At 38.6% G+C, this 20,901-nt stretch overlaps 1 protein-coding gene across 5 annotated transcripts in view; it reads left to right on the top strand.

Annotated features, from left to right (window-relative positions):
* The window catches only part of DIP2C (disco interacting protein 2 homolog C), a 311,140-nt gene that overhangs the window by 274,031 nt on the left and 16,208 nt on the right, over nucleotides 1-20,901 (top strand). For 3 of the 5 annotated variants that reach the window (XM_082752326.1, XM_082752324.1, XM_082752323.1), the window contains 2 exons: nucleotides 5,614-5,643; nucleotides 7,331-7,392. In XM_082752326.1, the coding sequence (XP_082608452.1) occupies nucleotides 5,614-5,643; nucleotides 7,331-7,392 (92 nt within the window). The remainder of the gene's footprint in view (nucleotides 1-5,613; nucleotides 5,644-7,330; nucleotides 7,393-20,901) is intronic. The other 2 variants (XM_082752327.1, XM_082752325.1) reach the window with 1 other exon arrangement.

The following is a 20,901-nucleotide window of genomic DNA, read 5'->3' as shown; positions in this document are numbered from 1 at the left end:
ATCAGGCCTTGGCTAAAAGTCACCTTGTTGTTCAGCACACTATCAGAAAATGAATACAGAAGGTATCCCATAGCTCCACGACTACTTGCTTTCTCTCTGACTTTCAGCACAATATCCCTTTGGCCCAGGGCAACTTTAATTATTATTATCAAACAGATGACAAGGCAAAGTTGAGCAGGGTTAAAAGTCATTCTGTGTCCTAGACATAGAATTCTGTGGTTCGACATTCTGTAATTGCTGCCATAAATATTCTCCAGGAATAAAAATTCAAGAAAGTCTCCTGTTGTCTCAAAAGCAGCACTTGGATCCTTTTAAACATCTTTTCCCTAATAAGAAATAGACTTGAGAAAAAAATGCATCTTTTAGATCTTTTTAGAAACTTCAGTGTACTCAAGTAACATGCTCCCCATGTTTTTGTCATAGGTTTGGAAGAAAAAACACTGACACAAGTTTTGAATTCTCTTCTACTGGATGTTTCTTTGCAAAGATACAGGCCTCTTTGTTTCTTTCTCCAAATCTAGACTGCTATATGGTGACGAGGCAGAGAGGACAACTCAGAAAACTTCTAGGAAATCTTCAGGCACTCTGACCTGAAACAACATAATTTGGAAAGGTACCAGCTTAGGCCAATTAGCAGGCGTGGGTGGGTGTGCTTTCCCAGTTAGCAATCCAAGCAACTTGAAACAGTTCACTGGGAGGAGTATTGCAGGCAGCAAGGACACCTGTGGCGGACTTTCATTTTCCCTCAAGTATAAAGGGAGGTCAGAGAAGAAAGATGGGCTAATTACTTGGTAACAATAGTTTTCTAATTCATTCCTGTATTGTTAGCCATTCTGAAGTGCCAGCAGAGGAGGGGAAAGAGGGAAATGATGGCATACGTCCATGGCCAACTGCTTTGAATTCTCTGACAGACCAGGATGGGGTCCACCAGCTTCCTCAGCCAGCTGAGTTGGAGCTGTTTCTGAAAAATACCATGACCTCCCACTGGCTTCTGGTTCATATAGGGACCAAGGATGAAGATAACAAGGACAAATCAGTGGCAGAAGTTTGCTTGCCACTATTGAAAGTCTCCCTTTCAGACTTGCAGGAGTCTGGACTGTGAGGTAGTGGCTGCTTCACCTAGGAGGTAAATCATTTGTTCAGGACAAGTAATAGAATCACGCAAATGACACTAACCCAGATTCAATGCCCAGGGCTCCAAGTAAGCCTCACTGGAAATAATATTGTACTGGTCTGCCTGTGATGGGATGGAATTAAATTCTTCATAGCAACACTTTTGGCACAGTCCTTTGGATTTGTGACTAATGCAGTGCTGATAATACACCAGTGGTCTCACTGTTGCTGAACAGTGCCATGCAGCAGGCAGGCTTTCTCTGTTTCTCACTCTGTCTGCCTCCCCCACCCAGCAAAAAGGCTGGGGATATGCGAGAAGCTGGGAGGGAACACAGCTAGGACATTCCTAAGGGATGTTCCATACCAGATAAAGTCATGTTCAGCAATGAAAAAAAGAGGGTGGGAGAAGCATATTGGAACAAACTGTAAAATTGGATAACTCTCTGAAGGAATGCTATTGATAATACTGGCTATGAATTTAAGAACAGCACACAATGAGATCCTGGTGCAAGGTGATTAACAGCCTGGCTGATCATATAGCTTAGTGCCAGGCTTCATTTACTTGTACTAAGATTTTACATTTCAATTCACAGGACAAACTAAAAGCCATATATAATTTAAAGAACGGTGTGGCTAGAATTAAAAAAAAAAAAAAGCCATTTTGGAACAGTCTATATTTGGTAACATTACCCTTCCAAGTAGAATGCTTTTTGAAGCATTTTAAGCCAGGAGTAGTTTGGCAAGTTCTACAGGGGGTTGAAATATAACTACAGATGTAATAATGCTCATGAGCATTACCATAAAACATGTCATTTTGACAGAGAATATAAAGATACAGGATTGCATCCTTTGAAGCATCTGGTAGTAGGCACTGCCAAAGACTGAATGCTGAATTAGACTGAGTGCTCTTTCCAAATGTTCTGGAAGATTATGGCTAGTGATACTCCAGAGTAGCTTGTGGGTTATTCTGTTTTCTGGGCTGAGGAGCAGAATGAATTTTAATCCTTGGTCAACTACATTCCTTAAATTAACATTGTCTCCAGTATGTTCCAGAAATTGGTCACGATTTCTGTACGCTTCACATTGCATAAAAATACTTCTAAACATGTTTGAGTCGATAGCATTTGTCTTTCCATTTTTTCTTTCAAGTTACATAGTCTGTGAGGTCAGTGTGTGTTTCCTGGGACACCATCTTTCACAGCAACAACTGTGATCCAGCCTATTCTAGTGTCATTCTAAATCTTATATCTATCTTATCTATTTTATCGCTTTTCTAAACACATCTCACTGTTCAGCTGCAGCCCCGTACCAGCAAAAAGCCTGTCCAGGATTTCTTCTCCACGGACTACCTCTAATGCAAACTGGATGTGATTTTTGATACCTTTTTAAATTCTTTTTTTTTTTTTTTGGTTAAATTAAGGTTTAGGTGTTCCAAGGGGAAAATATACTGATTTTTCAAAAAGCTTTCACTGTTTTCCACTGCTGTTTGAAGAAGAGATGTGTCTGTGTGTATGTGTATACAACTTCACAGCAGAATTTGACCTTTTATTAAAGATTACTTTGCAAAGGAAATCATTATGATAATCTCTTTGGTACAAAAGAGTTTTAGCCTACCAAATGAATCATAATTTCAGGATTAGGATCACTGACAGACTAATGTTCTGTCATTTGTATTCATTTCCTCTCAAATTTAGAGCAAATGTGCTATGTGTCTTTTGATGTAATCTCTTTGGACTAGATTTTTAGAGGTATGCTTTTGAAAATAAATAATTTTCTCCATCTTTAGGGACTTAAATACCATTAATGTCTGACCTTCTATGACTGTACAGTCGCCGATAATTGTCCAGCTATTTCTGAGATGAAAAGATGGCATCCAGCATATTCTAATTCTCATTAGCTAGCATCTTTGCATTCTCAAGAGATAAAGAGAGAAATAGATACAAAAAGTAGCCCCTTTCTTACAACAGCACAGATGGTTTTCTAGGATTTTAGCTAATTTCTATTTAAACACTCAAAATGAATAGTAGAATTTTATTCAACCTGCTATGTAATTTCAGTTGAGGATAAACTTTGATTCATTTTCCTTAGCTATCCCTGAAAATGTGCAAGCTAGAGCAAGGGAGCAGGATTCATCTGGCTTCACTTAATTCACATTGAAGTTAGACACTAGGACTAAGTTAGTTATCTATTGTCCATCAATAGTAGAGATAAAGAAATGGTTCCAAGGACGGTGTCATTCATCTGATCTCAGGTGCCCATCTTGGGATTCATCACCATCTGGAGATACTTCCTGCCTTACACTGCACACTTGCTTCTCTAACGACTGAAACTATGAAATGAATCCCTCCGTCACAGTCTAGCAAAGGGAACTTTGTCAGTAAATTTAAGGGTTAAAGATAATGTTACCTTATCCTTAGTGATAGATTGCACTTCTTTGAGGACTCCCCATATTAAAAGTAGTAAGAGTTTGCTATGAGAAGAGTGCAGCAGGCGACCATACCCCCTGTGTATGATTCACACTTTGCACTGTGCTGCAGCTCTGGGTGAGCTCTGTCAGATTCTGTTTTCCCACCTTTACTATGAGTCATGCTCTGAAGTTCTTTTCACAGCTCCAGCTGCTGTGCTTGCATATGTGAAACTGTTAAATGTACATCAAAAAAGCATCACTGGAGCAGGAGTAGGCTCAGAAGTATAAACATTGAAGCCACAGCCCTAGACAGCAAAACGAAATGAAACAAAACAGTTATTTTTAAATTCTTCAGACTTCTGTTTGCCAGGTAGATGGTTTTTAACTTTGGGGAGGGAAGGAGAGGAGAGCACATAGCTAGGCCTTTAACTGCAGTGGAGATTAGGTGCAGGCTGAGTGCTGGCACAGTGTCATCTCTCCTAATTGTTATGGTGGTTCTTGGTGCAGTTTTGACCTGCAAAGTTTTCTCAGAGAATAAATGCCTGGCATGTTGCAGAGATTTGCATCGGCCCCGCATGGTTCCCTGGTGGCATCCTGTGGGCAAGACATTTATTTATTCCAAAGGATGTGACTGATGATGTATGAGTTTTCAGGCAGAATATGCTTTTAGCCCATTTTGTTTCCTTGAACACTTGTCCTCACTAAGTATCAGACACAACAGAGGTTATGTTGTGGTTTTCCTGTTACCAGTGTTACAGATGTGCTCCATCTCTATCTCACAAAATAAATGTGCACAGACAAATTGAGTCAGTCACTCAGGTCTTGGATAAGATCTTGCTTCTTTAAAACAATGCTGAGACCTCAACTGCTGTTTGTTAGTGCCTTAGATAAAATCAGTACGAGGCTCAGACACTTGAAGACCTCTCTGGACCTGCAGTATAGTCACAAGCAATGAATTATATAACTGATGAATTTCATCAACTCCCCTGCTTTGTTGCAGTTACACTGCAGTGTTCAACCTAGGTTATTAGTAAGATTTCTATTTTTGGGTAGCAGTGTAAGAAGCAGATCCATCCTATTTCTTAAAAAGCTTCATCTTCCCCCACATCCAAAATTTACCTATTTTTATATGCTGCTGTGGCAGCTTCCTGTGGTTTTTAACTTTGCTGGGGTTCAGAAGTTTGGCAAAAGGGATGTGAAAGAGCAGTGCTCTCAGAGCTGCTGCTTTTCACAAGTTGTAGGGTTAAATCCTGCAGCAACCATCTGGGGTTAGGAATTCAACATGACGGTAGCAGTTTAGGACTAGTCATGACTGTGTTTTGTCTCTTCACTGCATTATCGATCGTGGTGGAGAACTGATGGGTTTCTGTTAGTATTTAATTTTACTGTTCTATATAAGTATTACATTGTTTATAGTAGAAAATGGACTAAGAATGAAGAGTTACTGAACTATGAAGTTACGCCATTTAGTTATGGTCTTATAGTAATTAGATTGTGCAAGAAGCCTTAATTTTATTTCACTCTAGGAGCAGGTTAATCTGTATGAAACAAGTTGTAAGTATCATTCTCTTTTCTCCATTGTATACTAATTATTTTTTTCCCAGAAGAGAGCTTACTTATGGTTTCCACAGGACATCGCTTACAAACTTCTAGTAGTGAAATGGCAGACTTGGAACCCCTGTCTCAATGGATGTGCATTAAAATAGCAGGGCCATAATGTTTACTGACTTATTCACCAAAAAATAAAAAATCAGTATGCTAGACACATGTTTTCCACTAACAACATTGTCTGTAGTGTCCTAAAACCATTTAAGTCTGTTTGTCCAAGGTTAGCAGTCTACAGCTGTCTCTTCTGTTGCTCTACTAAAATGTTGACACCTCATTTTTTACTTTTTTTAACCTTTAATGGTATAATGGTTAATTTGTAAGATTCCTGTATTTGACATTGTTTTTCTTTTTATTTTACTCCCTGCTTTTTGCATTCTCCTCTTTTTTTTTTCTCCCACCCTTCATTCCCATTTTTTACTATTATTTTCGTCTTGTGTTACCTTCTTTCCTTCTCTCCCTCATCCCTGCTATTCCTGCTGCTATAGCCTCACAGGCTGGGGAAGCTGGCCGAGCAGGTAGGGGATTTTCATGTTCCCTCAATACCCACCTATCAGCTTCCAACAGTGGGACAGACTAGAAATTGAGTCTGGAGATTTGGGGATTTTCAGATCCTATGAAATTATATACAAGTCCATTATAGCTTTATCTGGATGCAGGTTTCATCAAATATTAGTTGTCTGTTGTAACTCATTCACACTGAAAATAACAAATACCATAGTGATTGTCTTTGATTTTCATTATTTTATAATCCAATTCAAGTTTAGTTTTATTTTTTAAAAATAAACAATTTTTTTCTCGTTTTTTGTTTTTAACATTGCATATATTTGAAATAAGCTCTCCGCTCAGCACTAGTCTGTTACACTGCTGAGTTTACTAGTAGACTCAAAATTGTGTCGTTACTAGCTAGAGAGGATATTGTATCTTGTATTGTGTATAACAAGCTAAAGAGGCTAACATGCATGTGCAGCTCTATTACTCTTTTTCTCCTCTGGTGGTGGGTCACTATCAGTGTCTGTACAGTAAGTATCAATCAGTACTGGTAGCTCTTTTCCCCTTTAGATACAAAATTATGTATTCATTGAATTCTGTCACACTTTTTAGTGCTAAATGAATCATGGAGCTACTGGCCAGCATTGCAGAAACACAAAATTTAGCCCCAGACATACTTAATGTGAAGAATTGTACCCTAATATATCCCAAACAGAACAGAAATCACTGGGAATTGATGCTGTCTGCTGTTTTAAATACTTAAGATCTAAATAACTGATAAAGGAGTTCCTGCACTTGTACACTACCTAGGCTAGGTGAATTTATCTGCTGAAAAAAAAGAAGAAAAAAAAAGTTTTCCAAAGTTCCAGTGTTCAGAAATGAAGTTGTGTTTTTCTTCTAGCTTTCTGTTTAGCAGCGATATGAACTATGCAGCAGAGAAAAGAGCCTTAGACTACAGCACTGAAAATTCCAATGATGTTCTGTAGTGATGAGTTTGAAGTCTTGGATAAGGGAAAATCATAGCAGGTTAGAAGTCTGCAGCAAAGCTGTGGGTGGAAAGGCCTAAAAGACTCTATCATCTCTGCATAAAAGGAAACTCGAATTAGCCTACTATTGTTCAAGTAACTAAATATTATGACATAAAATGAGGCTTTAAATTATACAGTGGAAGACCGAAAAGGAACAGAATAATTGCTTAGAGATCTTCAGTCCACACTGGTTCGTGTCATGCGTGCTACCTTTAATATCTTTAGCTTCAAATATATTCTCTGTTGCATGTGTGGAAGATTCTCAGTAAACCATGCTTCACATTCCTGACCATGTGCTTCTGCCATTAAACTATGTCTTCTCTTGCCGTTTCTGCATTCCTTTCTATGGCAAAATGTGTTTAACATTTTTGTATGTATCCACATGCTGAATACTTGGCCTTTTGTAGCAAATAAAACCTCTGTTGACATGTGTTTGGTTAAATGGTATGGCCGCTTGATGCGTTTTCCAACCACAAGGTAACACGTGCCTGACGGTAGGTATGTTTCCAGGTGCTCTGTAAAGCTGACTCTGTAAAGCTGAGCTTTGTTTGATGAACAGCTTAAATATAACTTGTCGTTTGATTAGTATAATTAGCAGTGAAATGAATGTTCAGTTATTCGGGGGGTAAATCTCTTTTCTCCTCCCAGCCTTCAGGTTCTGATTAGCTGATGTTGTTGTTTACAGGGAACATCTGGACCGGATCCAACCACAGTCTATGTTGATATGAGGGCACTGAGGCATGACAGGTCGGAACCACCTTTTTCTTCTATATCAAACACACTTAAGAGTTTCTAGCAAAAAAGTCATCACACCTCACTCTGAAAACCTTTTTAATCCTCATAAATAATTTGTGATAACTCCTGCCTGCAAGCAGAAGAAGTTACTTCTATTAGTTGGTTAATTAATGAATGTTACCATTGATAAAGCTGAAGCATCAGGTATAGCAAGTCTGTTCACTAACAAGATTCCCAGCTTTTCAGGGCTTCGTGACACTTATTTCTGGTGGGACAGCCTAGCCAGTCCCTAAGAAATGGAGCCCTGTTGGGCCTGTTGGCTTCACAGAGGTGTTTCTTCTTGTTGGGCAAGGCCAGCAAGGAGACGATGGGGAGATTTTGCTGTAATTCTTAATGCTGTAAGACTGTGAAGGATTATCAACTTTGGCCATTGTGAGCAACCACATTCTTTGTCATTGGATGTTTTCTGGTTTTACATTTAATGTTAAATACTCATACAACAAGTGACAACTAAAATCTACATGTAGTTTTTGTAAGGAGTTAATGAAATCTTCTGGATGGAAGGAAACTTGTAATTTAATGTGTAATTTTAGAAAGTACCCATGCACATGTTTCAGTTTTCCAATACGGTAGTCAAAAAGCTAGCAGGTAATCTCTTTGTAAAATTTTCTTTTAACAAAACAGAAAGTTTTCTGTTAACTCTGGAAGAGGTGAACATTTAGTTGACAGTGTTCACCACTCCTGGTGCCATAAAAAATCATTATCCAAATGGGGCTTCTTATTCTTTTTTGCTCTTTTTTCCCCCCTCTCCTTCATAAAAGCTTAACAGCAGAGAATGTGTTCACCTTAGGCAAATATTGACTTTAGCTCTATTAAAGTGACTGGGTCAGCTTGCAGGGTACCAACCTCAAGGCAGTGCTGGCCTCTGCCCACATCACCCCCCGCATTTCCCAGCACTTCATAAATGCTAGTCATAACAGGTTCGTATTTCTGGACAACACATAAATTCTAAAATGAGCATGACCTTCAGTCTGTTAGGTACATATAGTTTGGACCTGCTCAGCAAGTCTTCCATATATATCCCTCTGTCGCAGTGCAGGGCTGAAGAGGGACAGGGATTTGTCCTGCACGTGCAGAGACATCTAGCTCAGAGCTGCCTGCCTAGACCCTCTTTAGTGAAAAGGCAAATGGGAAGTTTTAGGATGTGATTTACCTGATTTCTTGTAAGTTTTCAGCTTAAGGAAATACTAATTGGACTCAAAATTGTGGGCTTCTTTCCATTAATTATAAAGGGAACATAGCATAGTTAAGTAAAATACAAATACAGGCGGCGTCTTACAGGACATGGAGTATGGCAGGTGGAAGAAAGGACCTGTAAGATACTTGACACTCTCAACATTTCTCTCTTCCTTTTGCACGCTATATTGCCAACAGTAATACTCAGGTTTGATCTGTCCTTTGCGATACTGCTGCCTGCATAACCTGGCCTCAGAAAACTTGGACTACCTGGCCCAGCAACTACGGTACTGTGTAGACATGCTCACACTCAGCCCAGGGAACAAAAAGGTCCTGACGTTATCATTGCATGAGCCTATCATCTCTGCAGTGCACCAAAGAAAGGGGATTTACTTGAGAAGCTGAATGATTTATTTTGTAAGAAGGGTGTGAGGAGTGGAGCAATTTTTTCTGTAAGAGCAGAACAAACACTGAACAGGATAAATCTCATCCAGTCTAAAGCAGTCTGTTAGGCTTCTTCTGCAGTCGGTGAAAAAGGACACACAACACTGGTGTAACACAGACATCTCAGGCAAGCATCAGCGTGGGGTGAATTGCAGTTAAGGTACCATTCTTTCTGCATTGATGAGGAAGGAAACTTAAACAACTAACTTAAACCAAATGTTTATTTTTTAATAGAAGCATTAAGGTGAGACTTATTTGCCCGTAGTGTTTGAACTAACTTCATAGCTCTAAAAAGGTTGAAGTTAAGTTGACACAATGTAGGCGTATATCCGTAAGCATCATTCAAGTGCAGGAGAGAGACATGAAGTTGTGTCTATAGACAGAAAAGAATAAAGCAAATATATATATATATATATTAATTTTTCTTAGAGGAGAAGTAAATTTATGTAATATTTACTGGAAGGAATATATATAGAAACATGTATTTGTAAAGATAAATTAATATTTACAGTTTTATAATAATAATTATAAATAATAAAAATACATTTGTAAATCTTTATATAAGGAAAATAAGATCACGCTTCGTAAAAGCTGTATGTGGCATGAGTATACTATTTCCTTGCCTTACCATGTCATTGAGAAGTAGGCATCATTATCAAGACCAGACTTTGCAGTGTGTTATTTTATATTTAGTGACTAGATCTACAGAACATGAAAGATGAACTTTGGAGTTGCCTTCTCACATTGTGGTAATGTAGATTTTAATTTGATGGATTAAAGCTGTGCCTCATTTACTCAATCCTGTGGAATTTAGAATTAGATCCATGGGTCATAAATTAGGAGACAAAACAACTTTATTTGGCACAGTCTCTTCACACTTGCTGTTTTTAACCATTTTAGTGGAACCGAATGTCACTATCACTTAGCAGCAACTGAAAGATTGCTTCATGTAGCCGTGAGAGTGTACAGTAACAACCAACTGCGTCTTTGCAGGTCAGCCAGTCTCCCAACAATATGGAAAAACTACACTGTACACTTAATGTGAGGGATTTTTTTCTATTTTCTATTTTGTAGGATATTCTCCAGAATTTGAAAAAGACTGAAAGACTGAACATCATTCTTTTTTTTTTTTTTTTTTTTTTTTTCTTGGCATAATAATGCTTTCTAGTTACTGCAAAAGTAGCTTTGACAGCTTATCAAAATATCATTGTTTGATAACAGTTTAGATCAAAATACCTGTGCCATGTACAATCTGGACAGAGATCTAGAGCTGCTTGGTCAATCAGACTAGACATTTCCTCCCAGCTTGCACTGGATTCTGATGGTTTATTTCTTGGGCTAGTTTAGAGGTTCTCAAACACCTTTTGAATCTGCCTGTGTGTGTGTTTTAGCCCCCAGCCCACAGGTTTAGCTGCTGGGTTCCTAGAGCTCTAGCCATAGTACTGCCAGATCAGGGAAGAGACTGGGTTCACACGGAGATTCAGGAAGCTGATGCCAAGGGGTGCAACCACTCAGTCATTAGCAGGCATCAGTTGTGGTACTAGAAAAAGCATTGAATTGCCTAACAGTGATCATCCAGTGGAATTTTAGGTGATACAGCTACTCCATCAGCCTTGCCTGTTGTATTGGCTAGCACTAATCAGATGGCCCAAGCACCAGATGGCATTAGACACCTGTCTGGGAAACTGAGTAACATCTTAACAGCAGGAGGATGATATTGAAGCATCACCCCCAAGAGCAAAATGCTTCAATATCATTCTATTCGTCTTCTAAAAATCAGTGTCACCAGAAGTAAAGAGTCAGAAAGAAGTGAGAAGTAAAGACAGACTTGTCCCACCTATGCCACTTAACACAAAAATAATAACAATAACAATAATAATTAAAAACAAACTAAACAACAACACAAGAGAAGACCCCCAAATTAGCAGCAGGTGACTTATATGTCCCTGCACTACTGGAGAGGTTAACTCCAAAAAGCAAAATACATGTAGGTGGATTAATGCTTCCCTGTGCATGAGCTGGCCTCTTGGCAGGCTGCGCTGGCCCAATAGCTTGTTCACTGTGCAGCCCAGGTCATGTAAACATGCCCGTGTGCATGCAACAAAGCTCCAGGTATCAGCACCCTGCCATGCCATTGACTGCAGTTCTCTGCCAATGCTTCTGGGAAAACAACTTAGTATTAAAAAATAAAAATAAATAAATAAATAAATAAATAAGTAAATAGAACAAATATATTCTTTTCACATTTGTCTGAACTCCCCTGGTTTTCAGATCCCTCCATCATCATTTTGGACCAGTCATGTTCTCCTCAGAAAGCTTTTCAGGTGGTTAAACACAAGATACCTAAATATGCTAAAAGCTGAGAAGTGCTTGGAAGAAGAGACAGAGATTCCTTTCTCATTGTACCAGAATACCACATACTTGAAAGATGTACAGTTTTTAACATTTCCACGCTTTTATGGCACTAAAGATGGACATTTCAAGCCCAAGCATCCCTTTTATTGAGGATGCTTTAAAACAATATCTACATGTGTGTAAGGTTAAAAATGTACAACATAACAAATTTAAATGCAAGTCATATCCTAGTAGAAAAATAATTTAATTGGAAAAAATGGCCACTTCATCAAACTGAGACTAGACCTCATGTGTGTTCCAAAATAAATCTTCCTTTCACATAGACAGGGAAAAACTATTTTTTAAATGCTCTTCAGGATGTCAGGCTAGATTTTCAAAAGTTTCAGTATAGTTGCATATATTCTAAAAGATACTTATCATTAAATCATTCAAAACTGTTTTCAAAATGTAACTGATTTAGCCTGCTAGTTTAAATTTTGGAATGGCCTTAAATTTGAAACTGAGTTGGTGTGAATAAGAAGTGAAGCATCATGAAAAATGTTGAAACGAGATATTTTGACTGCTTTGAATTTTTTTCCCAAATTTTAATATAGGAAAATATTTTTTTTTTCTGCATTTCTGTATTTAAAATGTAGTATAGAAGATTTCCTCATAAATTAGTGGGCTGAAGGATCATCCAATGATGCCTGAAGGAGACTGTTGATCTAAAACTGAAATTTCCTGCAGCCGCTGTAAAGATAAAGATCCCTTTGCATCCTGATACTGTTTCCTGTAGCAAAACCTTATCAACACAGAAAACAAAATTATGAAAATCATTGTCCTGCCTAAAGTGAAGAACAGGAAGGACCTACATTGATATCAGAGTTTGTTTTAAAAGAATAAAAAGGAAAAAGCAAACAAATTCAGTTCAGTCTGTCACTACCCCCAAAATCAGGCAAAAATATCCCCAGTCTCCTTTTTCAGTAGTGACAATTTGTGAGCTCTGATGGACTGGAGGTCAATCAGAGACTTCTAGTGGGGAGAGAGCCACTGATCAAGTTGTGTATGTATTTATAATGATTTCAGTATTAAGATTTAACATGCACTTGGACAGCTTTCTCTTACTTTGGCTACAAGTTGCATTTAGGCTGATTATTGGACTATAGCCACATTTTGTACCAAAAATGAGCGAGAACGAACACTTTGTCAGTGCTAATAAACAGTATTCTTTTTTTCTGTTTTTGTTTTGTTTTGTTTTGTTTTTTGTTTGTTTGGTTTTGGGTTTTTTTTTTATTCTATCTCTATTTTCATAAATGCAGGCATCCTTACCGCTCGTATCCTTCTGATCCTTTCTTTAAATTCCAGTATTCCTTTTAGTGAAGCAATAGTCGCATTAAATGATCATTTGAATTATTCTAATTTCATCAAGTTTAGTCTGGCTGTTTCTTTTCAGTGCAGTAAGAAGAATTGAATTATTAAACCCTTTTGTGGTTTACTCCATTTCCCTTTGAGCTGGATGTAATGGTGAGCTGCTTGGATGGTTTCATGGTCACAGACACAGTGAGACAGCTGGCGCCAAACAGGGAGCCAACTCCAGCTGTGGGATGTGGCCAGGTAGAGGCAGTGGGATGTATGTTGGTTCAAGTTACTCATTTTTTATTCTGGCAGGTATTCGTGATGTGGGATGTGGCATCCAAAACCTTTCGCTGAAATATTCCTATTCCATCATTAAAACAAATTGTTTTAGTCTGATTTCCCACTGTATTTGTTAAACAAGCAGTTAGTAGGTCTGTAAAAATAGGTGTCTTGTCTTCGTATGGGGTCATAGTCATCTTTTGGGAATTATGTAAATTAGTGAATCTTTCCAAAATTAAAAATAACTGCTCCCTGTATTACTTAAGTTATTAGCAGACTTGATGTCTTAGGAATGTATTTATATGCTGTGCTAAATCTGATTTTTCATTGTGGTCTTCTGGGGTGTTCAAAGAGCTCTGAACTTCTGTCAGCTTTGCTGGGAGACATTGTTCCCCTGAGAATGGTGATTTCTGAGGATGGAAATTCTGAGTCTCGTTCCCCAAGAAAATAAAAGAACAGTGGTAGTGTTTCAAAGATATGTGAAAACAGTTACTTATTACAGGATTTATTATTATAGATTGCTTATACACTGAGCCCAGTCTCAAATACAGGCTCTGTCAAAGGAAATCAGTTAAGGCTTTGGCTTCATTTTAATGTATTCCAGCAGTTCAGACTTCATGCAGGAAAAGAAAAATAGCCTTTTATCCTGCCTGTCAATTGTTTATCATTCTGCACTCTATTTTATTGAAACTTTCGTGTTGTGTATACATTGTTTTGAGTAATACCAAGCAACAAAACCACGGGAGCTTTTTTCTAATTTTCAAGCACTTCTTTTCCATCTACCTTGAAAAATACTCTTATTATAGGGTTACCAGACAAAAGAGCTACTTAGCTAAATTATCTGAGCTACAGCCACAGCCGTGCTCTGTAGCACAGTCACAGCATGGAGGGGAACCATTTTATGGTCACGTAGTAGAGAAAAGAGACTGGGGGGAAACATGTCAGAAAGGGACATGCTAATGGCAAGTGACAATAAAATAGTTACCTTTGTGAAGCATTAATTGATTAATCATACTTGAAAGCAATCTACCAATGGCTACAGAAAAGAAACCTGGAAAATTGTTCCCTGACGCTCTGGGGAGCAGTGCCTTTCCCAGCTCCTGTAATGGGTTACCGTGCACAGAATCCATTTGCAGGTTACAGAAAATCCCAGTCCTCAATTATTGACTCTGTGCGAGATCTGAAGGGGTAATACGGATCTATTGCTGTCCCTTTTGACACTTCACCACCTTTGCCTTACACTGTGATTGAGTAGGTACCGTGTGTAAAGTGTGTTGAGGTTTGAAGTGCTAGATACCTGGGGAACTGTTCAAAACGCCAACCTCGCAAATCACTGGCCTCAGAAAAGCATCAGTACTTTTAAGCAATAAGCTCTTTTACGAATTGTCTTGTCAAGTGCCACCTCCAGCAGTGCCATTCCAGTCATCCCGAGCTTCAGGGATCTTCTGGTACAGGTAACTTTAATTCCAAAATTAAAGCGTCACACATTACCTATACTTTTTTTAAGATTGTCTGTTCCTGTAGCTGTTTTATTTTGTTTTCTCTTTTTTTCTTCCTATTATCACAGAAACAGATTGTCATAGAGAAATGAAAAGCCTTCACCACTGTAAAGTCAGTAGAATTAGCTCTCCATTTTATAGGAGGAAGGGCTGAGGTCTTTAAAATAAAGCTTAAGACCCTCCAAGTTTTAAGTAGGCTAAGCTGTGATGCAGTTTGATTTTGAGGATTCTTTGTAAAAGTGTATGGCTTTTAGGCATTTTGCCCATTAACTTGTAGAATTTCATTAGAGAGTTTAAGCTGTCTGTCATGGTACTGGCAAAACCTTCCTTGTTCTTCACGTATTTGCTCAGGAGAAAATCCAGCCTTGGCTTTTTAGTGGCATTATATTTTGTTTCTGTCTCAAAAATCTTGTTGGCACTCTTTCTGATCTCTGGGAAACAAGTCTCTCAGAAAGAAAAGCTCATTCTGGATGATGTGTTTAATAGCAAAACTTCAACTTCTGACTTAGAGGAAAAGTCCTGGTGTGCCTGACTTGGAGGAAAGGTCCTCTCTTGCAGTTGCTGCCTGCACCAAGGGATGAACCAAGAGCCTTGCTCAGCCTCTGTGTGGCCGACTAGGCGGTGATTTGGAAATCAGCTAATGACCTGGGTAACTGAACTGTCTAGAACATTGTCTAAGGGATTGCACTATTTATAAAAGAGGATCCAGAGTTATAACAAAAATTGTAAATACACCTCTTTTAAGAGCTTTGAAAGATGTCTCGGTCCCAGGCATAAATCGTCTTCAGTTGCAGGGCGGGAGAAAGGGACAAACAGCCATTAACTTTCAGATGGGAGCCACCCTCCTTGTTCCACTCAGGCTGAGTTATGAGGCTCAACTAGATGGGAGTCCTACAAAGAAATTTCTGTGCTCCCTAAGGACAGGCCCTTGAGGTATTTGCTCCCTTGAGTCTATTTTTAATTTCATCAAGTCTTTTTCAAGAGAACAGAATATTAGCTTTTTAGTGGAATAGGACAATAAGGTTTGGCTCTACTGGTGGATTTTGAAAGAAGATGTGGCATAGAATACCTTAACTATAAATGGAGAAATTCCAGTTATATTTCCATGGAGGGGCTGGGGAATACTGTAACGTGTACCAAGACATGTACATGTCAAACACGTACAAAGAGAAGACAAAAAGTCTTAGCTTTCCAGGAAAGTAGGTGTATTGCACTTGTACATTTACATAATTGTTTGCACATGCCATTTGCATGTCATTTTTCAAACATAAACAGTACAACTAGGTGGAAAATGTTCGGTTTTTGTTTTCACAAACCATTTTTGAACTGTCCAATAATTCCAGTTTATTAAACCGTTTTTATTCCTGAAGAATATCTGATGCTACCTAAAAAAAGGGATTGCTCATTTCAGCACATAGCAAGCTTCTGTTGGTGTTCCAGGTCTGTTTCAGTCTTGGAGGCTGGGAATTGATAAAACAAGGTGGCAGGTTACCTTTCTGAGAAGTATTTGTTAAAAATTCTTCCACTTCCTTTCCTAAAAGCCATACTTCTCTCTTTCTTCCTCTTGGAGTTTGCTGTAAGTCTAGCCATACACATACAGGAAAGTCTTCCCAAAAAATGGCATTTTCATTCTTCTACTTTTTTTAAAGATAGCACGTACTTTGTATTTGATTTTCACAGATAGTGTATTCTGAAGCATATTTTGCTTTGTTTTCCTCATTGTGGGATATACAGAAAGTTCTGGCTGAATATGGGTGTCACTTCTTTACTGTGAGGATGACAGAGCACTGGCACAGGTTGCCCAGAGGGGCTGTGGAGCCTCCTTCTCTGGAGATATTCAAAACCCACCTGGATGCCATCCTGCACAGTGCTCTAGCTGATCCTGCTCAGCGGGAGGGATGGACTAGATGATCTTCAGAGGTCCCTTCCAACCTCAGCCATTCTGTGATTCCCTGATCTAATGGACCACTAAACACTGATTCATTAAAAAGTCATTGACCTAGAGTACATTTACTGCTTCGGCAATAGAGGAAAAAGTGCTGCTTTCCCATACTGCAGCCTTAGAGTGCATTTCACAACAGAAACAACTGCTTTGGAGGGAAAAATGCTTAATGAATAGATGTAAAATTTGGAGCAAGCCTTTTAAATTCTGCAGACCTAGCTGCAGTACGCTCTAAGAGATGTATATGAGAGATGTACATAAGAGATGTAGCTTCCTAAGTGCTTTCTATCCGTGTTTTCTTTCTCTCCTTCTCTTGCCAGCCTTTGCAGGAGGACAGACAGGGCTTTTGCTCTCGCACGCACTGACAGTCATTTGCCATGAATAATTCAGCAGTGGGTGCCATGCTGGTGGTTACCCCTGGGAATTGGGCTCTGTCACCTTTGTGACCCACTCCAGCTTTGCTAGCCTCAGGCACTCCTTTGGCTCCTGTTGTCAGCAGTCTGTGGCTGTATGAATGCTGAATGACTCGGGTGTGGGAAGGAGAACTCAGAAAAACAGTAAAAACGTCCTATATTTATATAATGATCCCTCTCTAACTTTGTTAGAGATGCAATATCCTTACAAATGGCTGTATTCAATAGCTCTTAATATACTGCTTCAAGTCTCACATATCCTCCTGAAGATTTTATATCCTAGAAGCATCTGTTTGCAGATGATGAGCTTATTTATGTGAAGAGTCTTGTGCAGCTCAGCCAGGGTTCCCAGTGAGCCTCCTGTGAGGATGGTCCCTCTCCAGTGACTTCAGGTGCATGTGGCACTGCAGCACATTGCACTACTGCCTTTTCTTCAGACTGTTCATCTGTGGTTTTAATTCCGCTAAAGAAGTGTCTCCACATGTTGAACTTCTTGCACTGGAAATGTCTCTGGTGGTAGGTAAGGAGAGGGAACTTCTTGCACATTCTTCCCCAGAAATGCAGGGTGCCCGCTCCATGAGTCAGCTGGTGGTGTGAATCCTGAAGCTTGTAGCAAGATAAAGGAGCCTTATCAGGGAGGACTTGATTTCAGAAATTTCACTTTTCAAAATGCTGTGTAAATGAAGGATATAACATTGCATGGGGGAAGATAAAATTATTTCCATCATTTGTTAACAATAAATAGGGTAATTCTATTCCATGAAAAAATTTTAAGGTCACAAATTTGTTAGAATTAAAGTTTTCCGTATGTGTGGGGTCTTTTTTTCCCAGTTAGAACTGGGAAGACAAAACATTACAAAATAAGAAAAGCGCTTTGTATCAAACAGAGTCATCAGCTCACAACTGTGATTATGAAAAGTGCCATAAAAACAATTAGCAATAAACAACGTGTCGTGGGAGGCTTGTAATCTAAATAAAAAGATAAAAGCTAAGAGCAGCATTATGCCTGTGTTTGCAGATATGAACCTGAAGCACAGAGAAATGCGATGTTTTGCCTGCTGGGGCATGACAGGTGTGAGATAGAGCCAGGGGGCAGGTGGGATTCTTCAGTCCCAGTCCACTGCACTGACTTTAAATAGTTGTGCATTATGCTTTACACAATCTATGAAGTTAAACAAATTGAATGTGATGCCCATATAATAAAATCTGAACATTTTTCAGTACCTTAAAGCTAAAAACAGACATAAATATGAAATTTATTTTTGCATATTCCCATAGCCATTTATGATAAAATGACTATTACTTTTTTTTTTAATCTCCAAAATTTAGAATGCTCATTTCCTGAACCTGAGTTCCTACCTCATTCTGCTTTACAGCTTTTTATTCATTACATTCATACATTTGTTGCTTTACAGCTTTTTGCATTGTCTTAGGTCCTTGTGTAACCTTCTCTGCTTCTTTGTTCAGCCAAGGATAGGAACTGGTTTGCTTTTGACCTCAGGGAGTTTGGGACATGAAGTACAATTTAGATTTACAGTGAATAAAGTCTTTACAATAATGGAAGTGCATTAGTGCCAATTTTTAACTGAACTTGTTGATTATAAAATTAACAGGATTAAAATATGTCCTAGACATACAGAAGATTTAATGGTTGTTCATCTTGTTGGATAAAGTTTGCCTAAACCCCAAAACTCCCCTTTTCACTCTCTGTTGTCTTTTATCTGTTATCTGAATTTGTCATGCAATGAGAAGAAAAGTGCTTTGAGGAAACCAGGATGATGCAGGGAAAGTCTTCATTATCTAGATTTTCCCTTCAGCCAAAGTGTTCAGCTGTGCCATCTTCCTACTTCTCTGATCTGGCTATTTGAACAGGGTATTTCACCTTGACAGGCAGAGCTTATCTTCTTCTTGGATCGATATTTTCATTTTAGGGTAGAATGAGCTCATTGACGTGTGAATTCTGGAATAGTTTGTGTAAAAATATGTTATTGTTTGCAAAAAGAGAAGATGCACTGAAAGTCTTGAGTGTCAAAGACTTCTTTTAGGTAGTGGTATGTGTCTGAAAGGTGTTGATAATGGCATTAATACAGGGCCATTTAAATCACAGCTGGGTTATGGGATATAGCTACACAAAAGTGCATGCCCTCTGACATCAAATGCTAAATTAGGTTTCGGTTAAAATTTCTGATGAAGTAAGAGTTTTTTTTCCACCAGGAAAGACCATTTTGTTGAAATTGGAAAAGTCAGTTTTGACAGACCTTTTACAACTTAAGAAAAAAAAGGTAAAATTTTCAAAATGGTCAAAATACCCTCCTTTAACTTTTGAATTTTTGCTCATGATGATTGTTAAAACATTTTTAGTTTGGAGACTTAACTTAAAAGAAAATACTGAAAAACTAAACTCAAGTAACCTCTTTTTTTGACCTGCAGCATTTTTTTCAGCTTCAGTTTACAACTTGGCTTCATGTTTCACCTCTTTGTTCCAGTTCAGTACATAAAAATTTCTAAACATCAATTTCTTGCATGATAAGAAAATATCCACTTTTTCCCCACAACCTCAATTTCTAAGATAAGATGACAATCAGCAAGAAATTTTAAGGAATAAGGCTGGAATGAAACCAAGGAGCCCGTCAGCTGTGTCTTCCTGCCACAGAAAGGCTGTGGCCAAGGAAAGGGCCTAGGAGACACATATCAATATTTTTATATATTCAGTGTATTTTCAATATGTGTTAGGCTGTACTTACATCGTATCATACCTGGTTTCCTTTAGTTTTTGTTGCTGAAGTTTTTCAAGCATGACAACATTCCAAGTCAGCTACTGAAAAAAAGTAAAATACCTGCAGAATAGGTAATGTTAATGAAACCAAAAAGCTGGACTGCCAAGCTGGCATGACTGCAAGGCAGCATGGTGTGAGAACAGACCACTCGAGGTAAGAGGGAGAAGACAAATTCAGGGTTGGTAGGCTAGGCAGGGAGATGAGATCTGGTGGTGATGGAAGATGCTGTGCTACTGCACGAGGCTGGATAACAGCAGATGTTGGCACACTGGCAAGGAGGTGTAGGGCAGTTACTATGGATTGACTTGTGGGAATGGCTCTAAAGGAGAGATAAAAGTTCAAGATGTGGGGTTTTGCCAAGTGTTTGTTTGGAAGGCAAGCTCCGTAGCTGAAATATTTAACAAGAAAAGTGGAAAAATCTTTTGAACTGTATGTGGGGAGCCAGATAGAAATACCAAGAGGAAGATAGAAAAAGTTCATGCCAAACAGGGCAATAAAAAGGTTCTTGACTATAAAATACATTCAGCTGAGAAGTAAATTCTGAGGGGAAGTGGAAGAAGCCCTATCATTCGAAATACTGAAACCGGAGTAGACAAAGCACTCGTAAGTGCACTGCAGGGAACAGTCTTTTTTTGGCAGGGAGCAAGACTTGGATGACCTAATAGTTTCTTTCCATCTCTATTAGAATCACAGAGCCCGAAGTCTCTCTCAGTGCAGTAACACAGCCCTGCTTGAAGGTTTTCCCAGTTTTGGCATCGTGATGTTGGTTACTACCACGCTGCGCGCTCCAGACTCCTGATTCGCAAAGCACTCTTTAATAGCTCTGCTGACAAACTCGTTGATTAAAGAGAATACCAATAAGCTGTGAAGCATATTTTGGAGAACTTTTGTCACCAAATAGAAAACAAAATTTGCAGCTTTATGTAAATAGTTAGGCAGAAAGACATTGTTACTGTATTTCTGTATCCCCTTCATTACACGATTATTACAGTGCCAGTTGGTTATAGCTTGCCAGTTTTCATTCTGAAGTCAGATTTCAGTCCTAGTTTTCTATAGTAAGAGTCGAGGAGATGAAATCCATCCAATATATTAAATTGAACAAGAAAAAAACCTAAGCACATATTAATGTTATAGCTGCCTTTCATATTAAATCCCATTAGCTGGGCTTTGAAACATAAGAAGCTTTCTCAACTGCACATCGCCGGTTACAGGTTCTTATTTTTTAGAAAAAAGGACTAATT

Source organism: Aythya marila (assembly GCF_965140915.1).
Source record: "Aythya marila genome assembly, chromosome: 2".
Lineage (NCBI taxonomy): Eukaryota > Metazoa > Chordata > Aves > Anseriformes > Anatidae > Aythya > Aythya marila.
The sequence above is the reverse complement of the archived record's forward strand: the minus strand, read 5'-3'. Positions and strand labels throughout refer to the sequence as shown.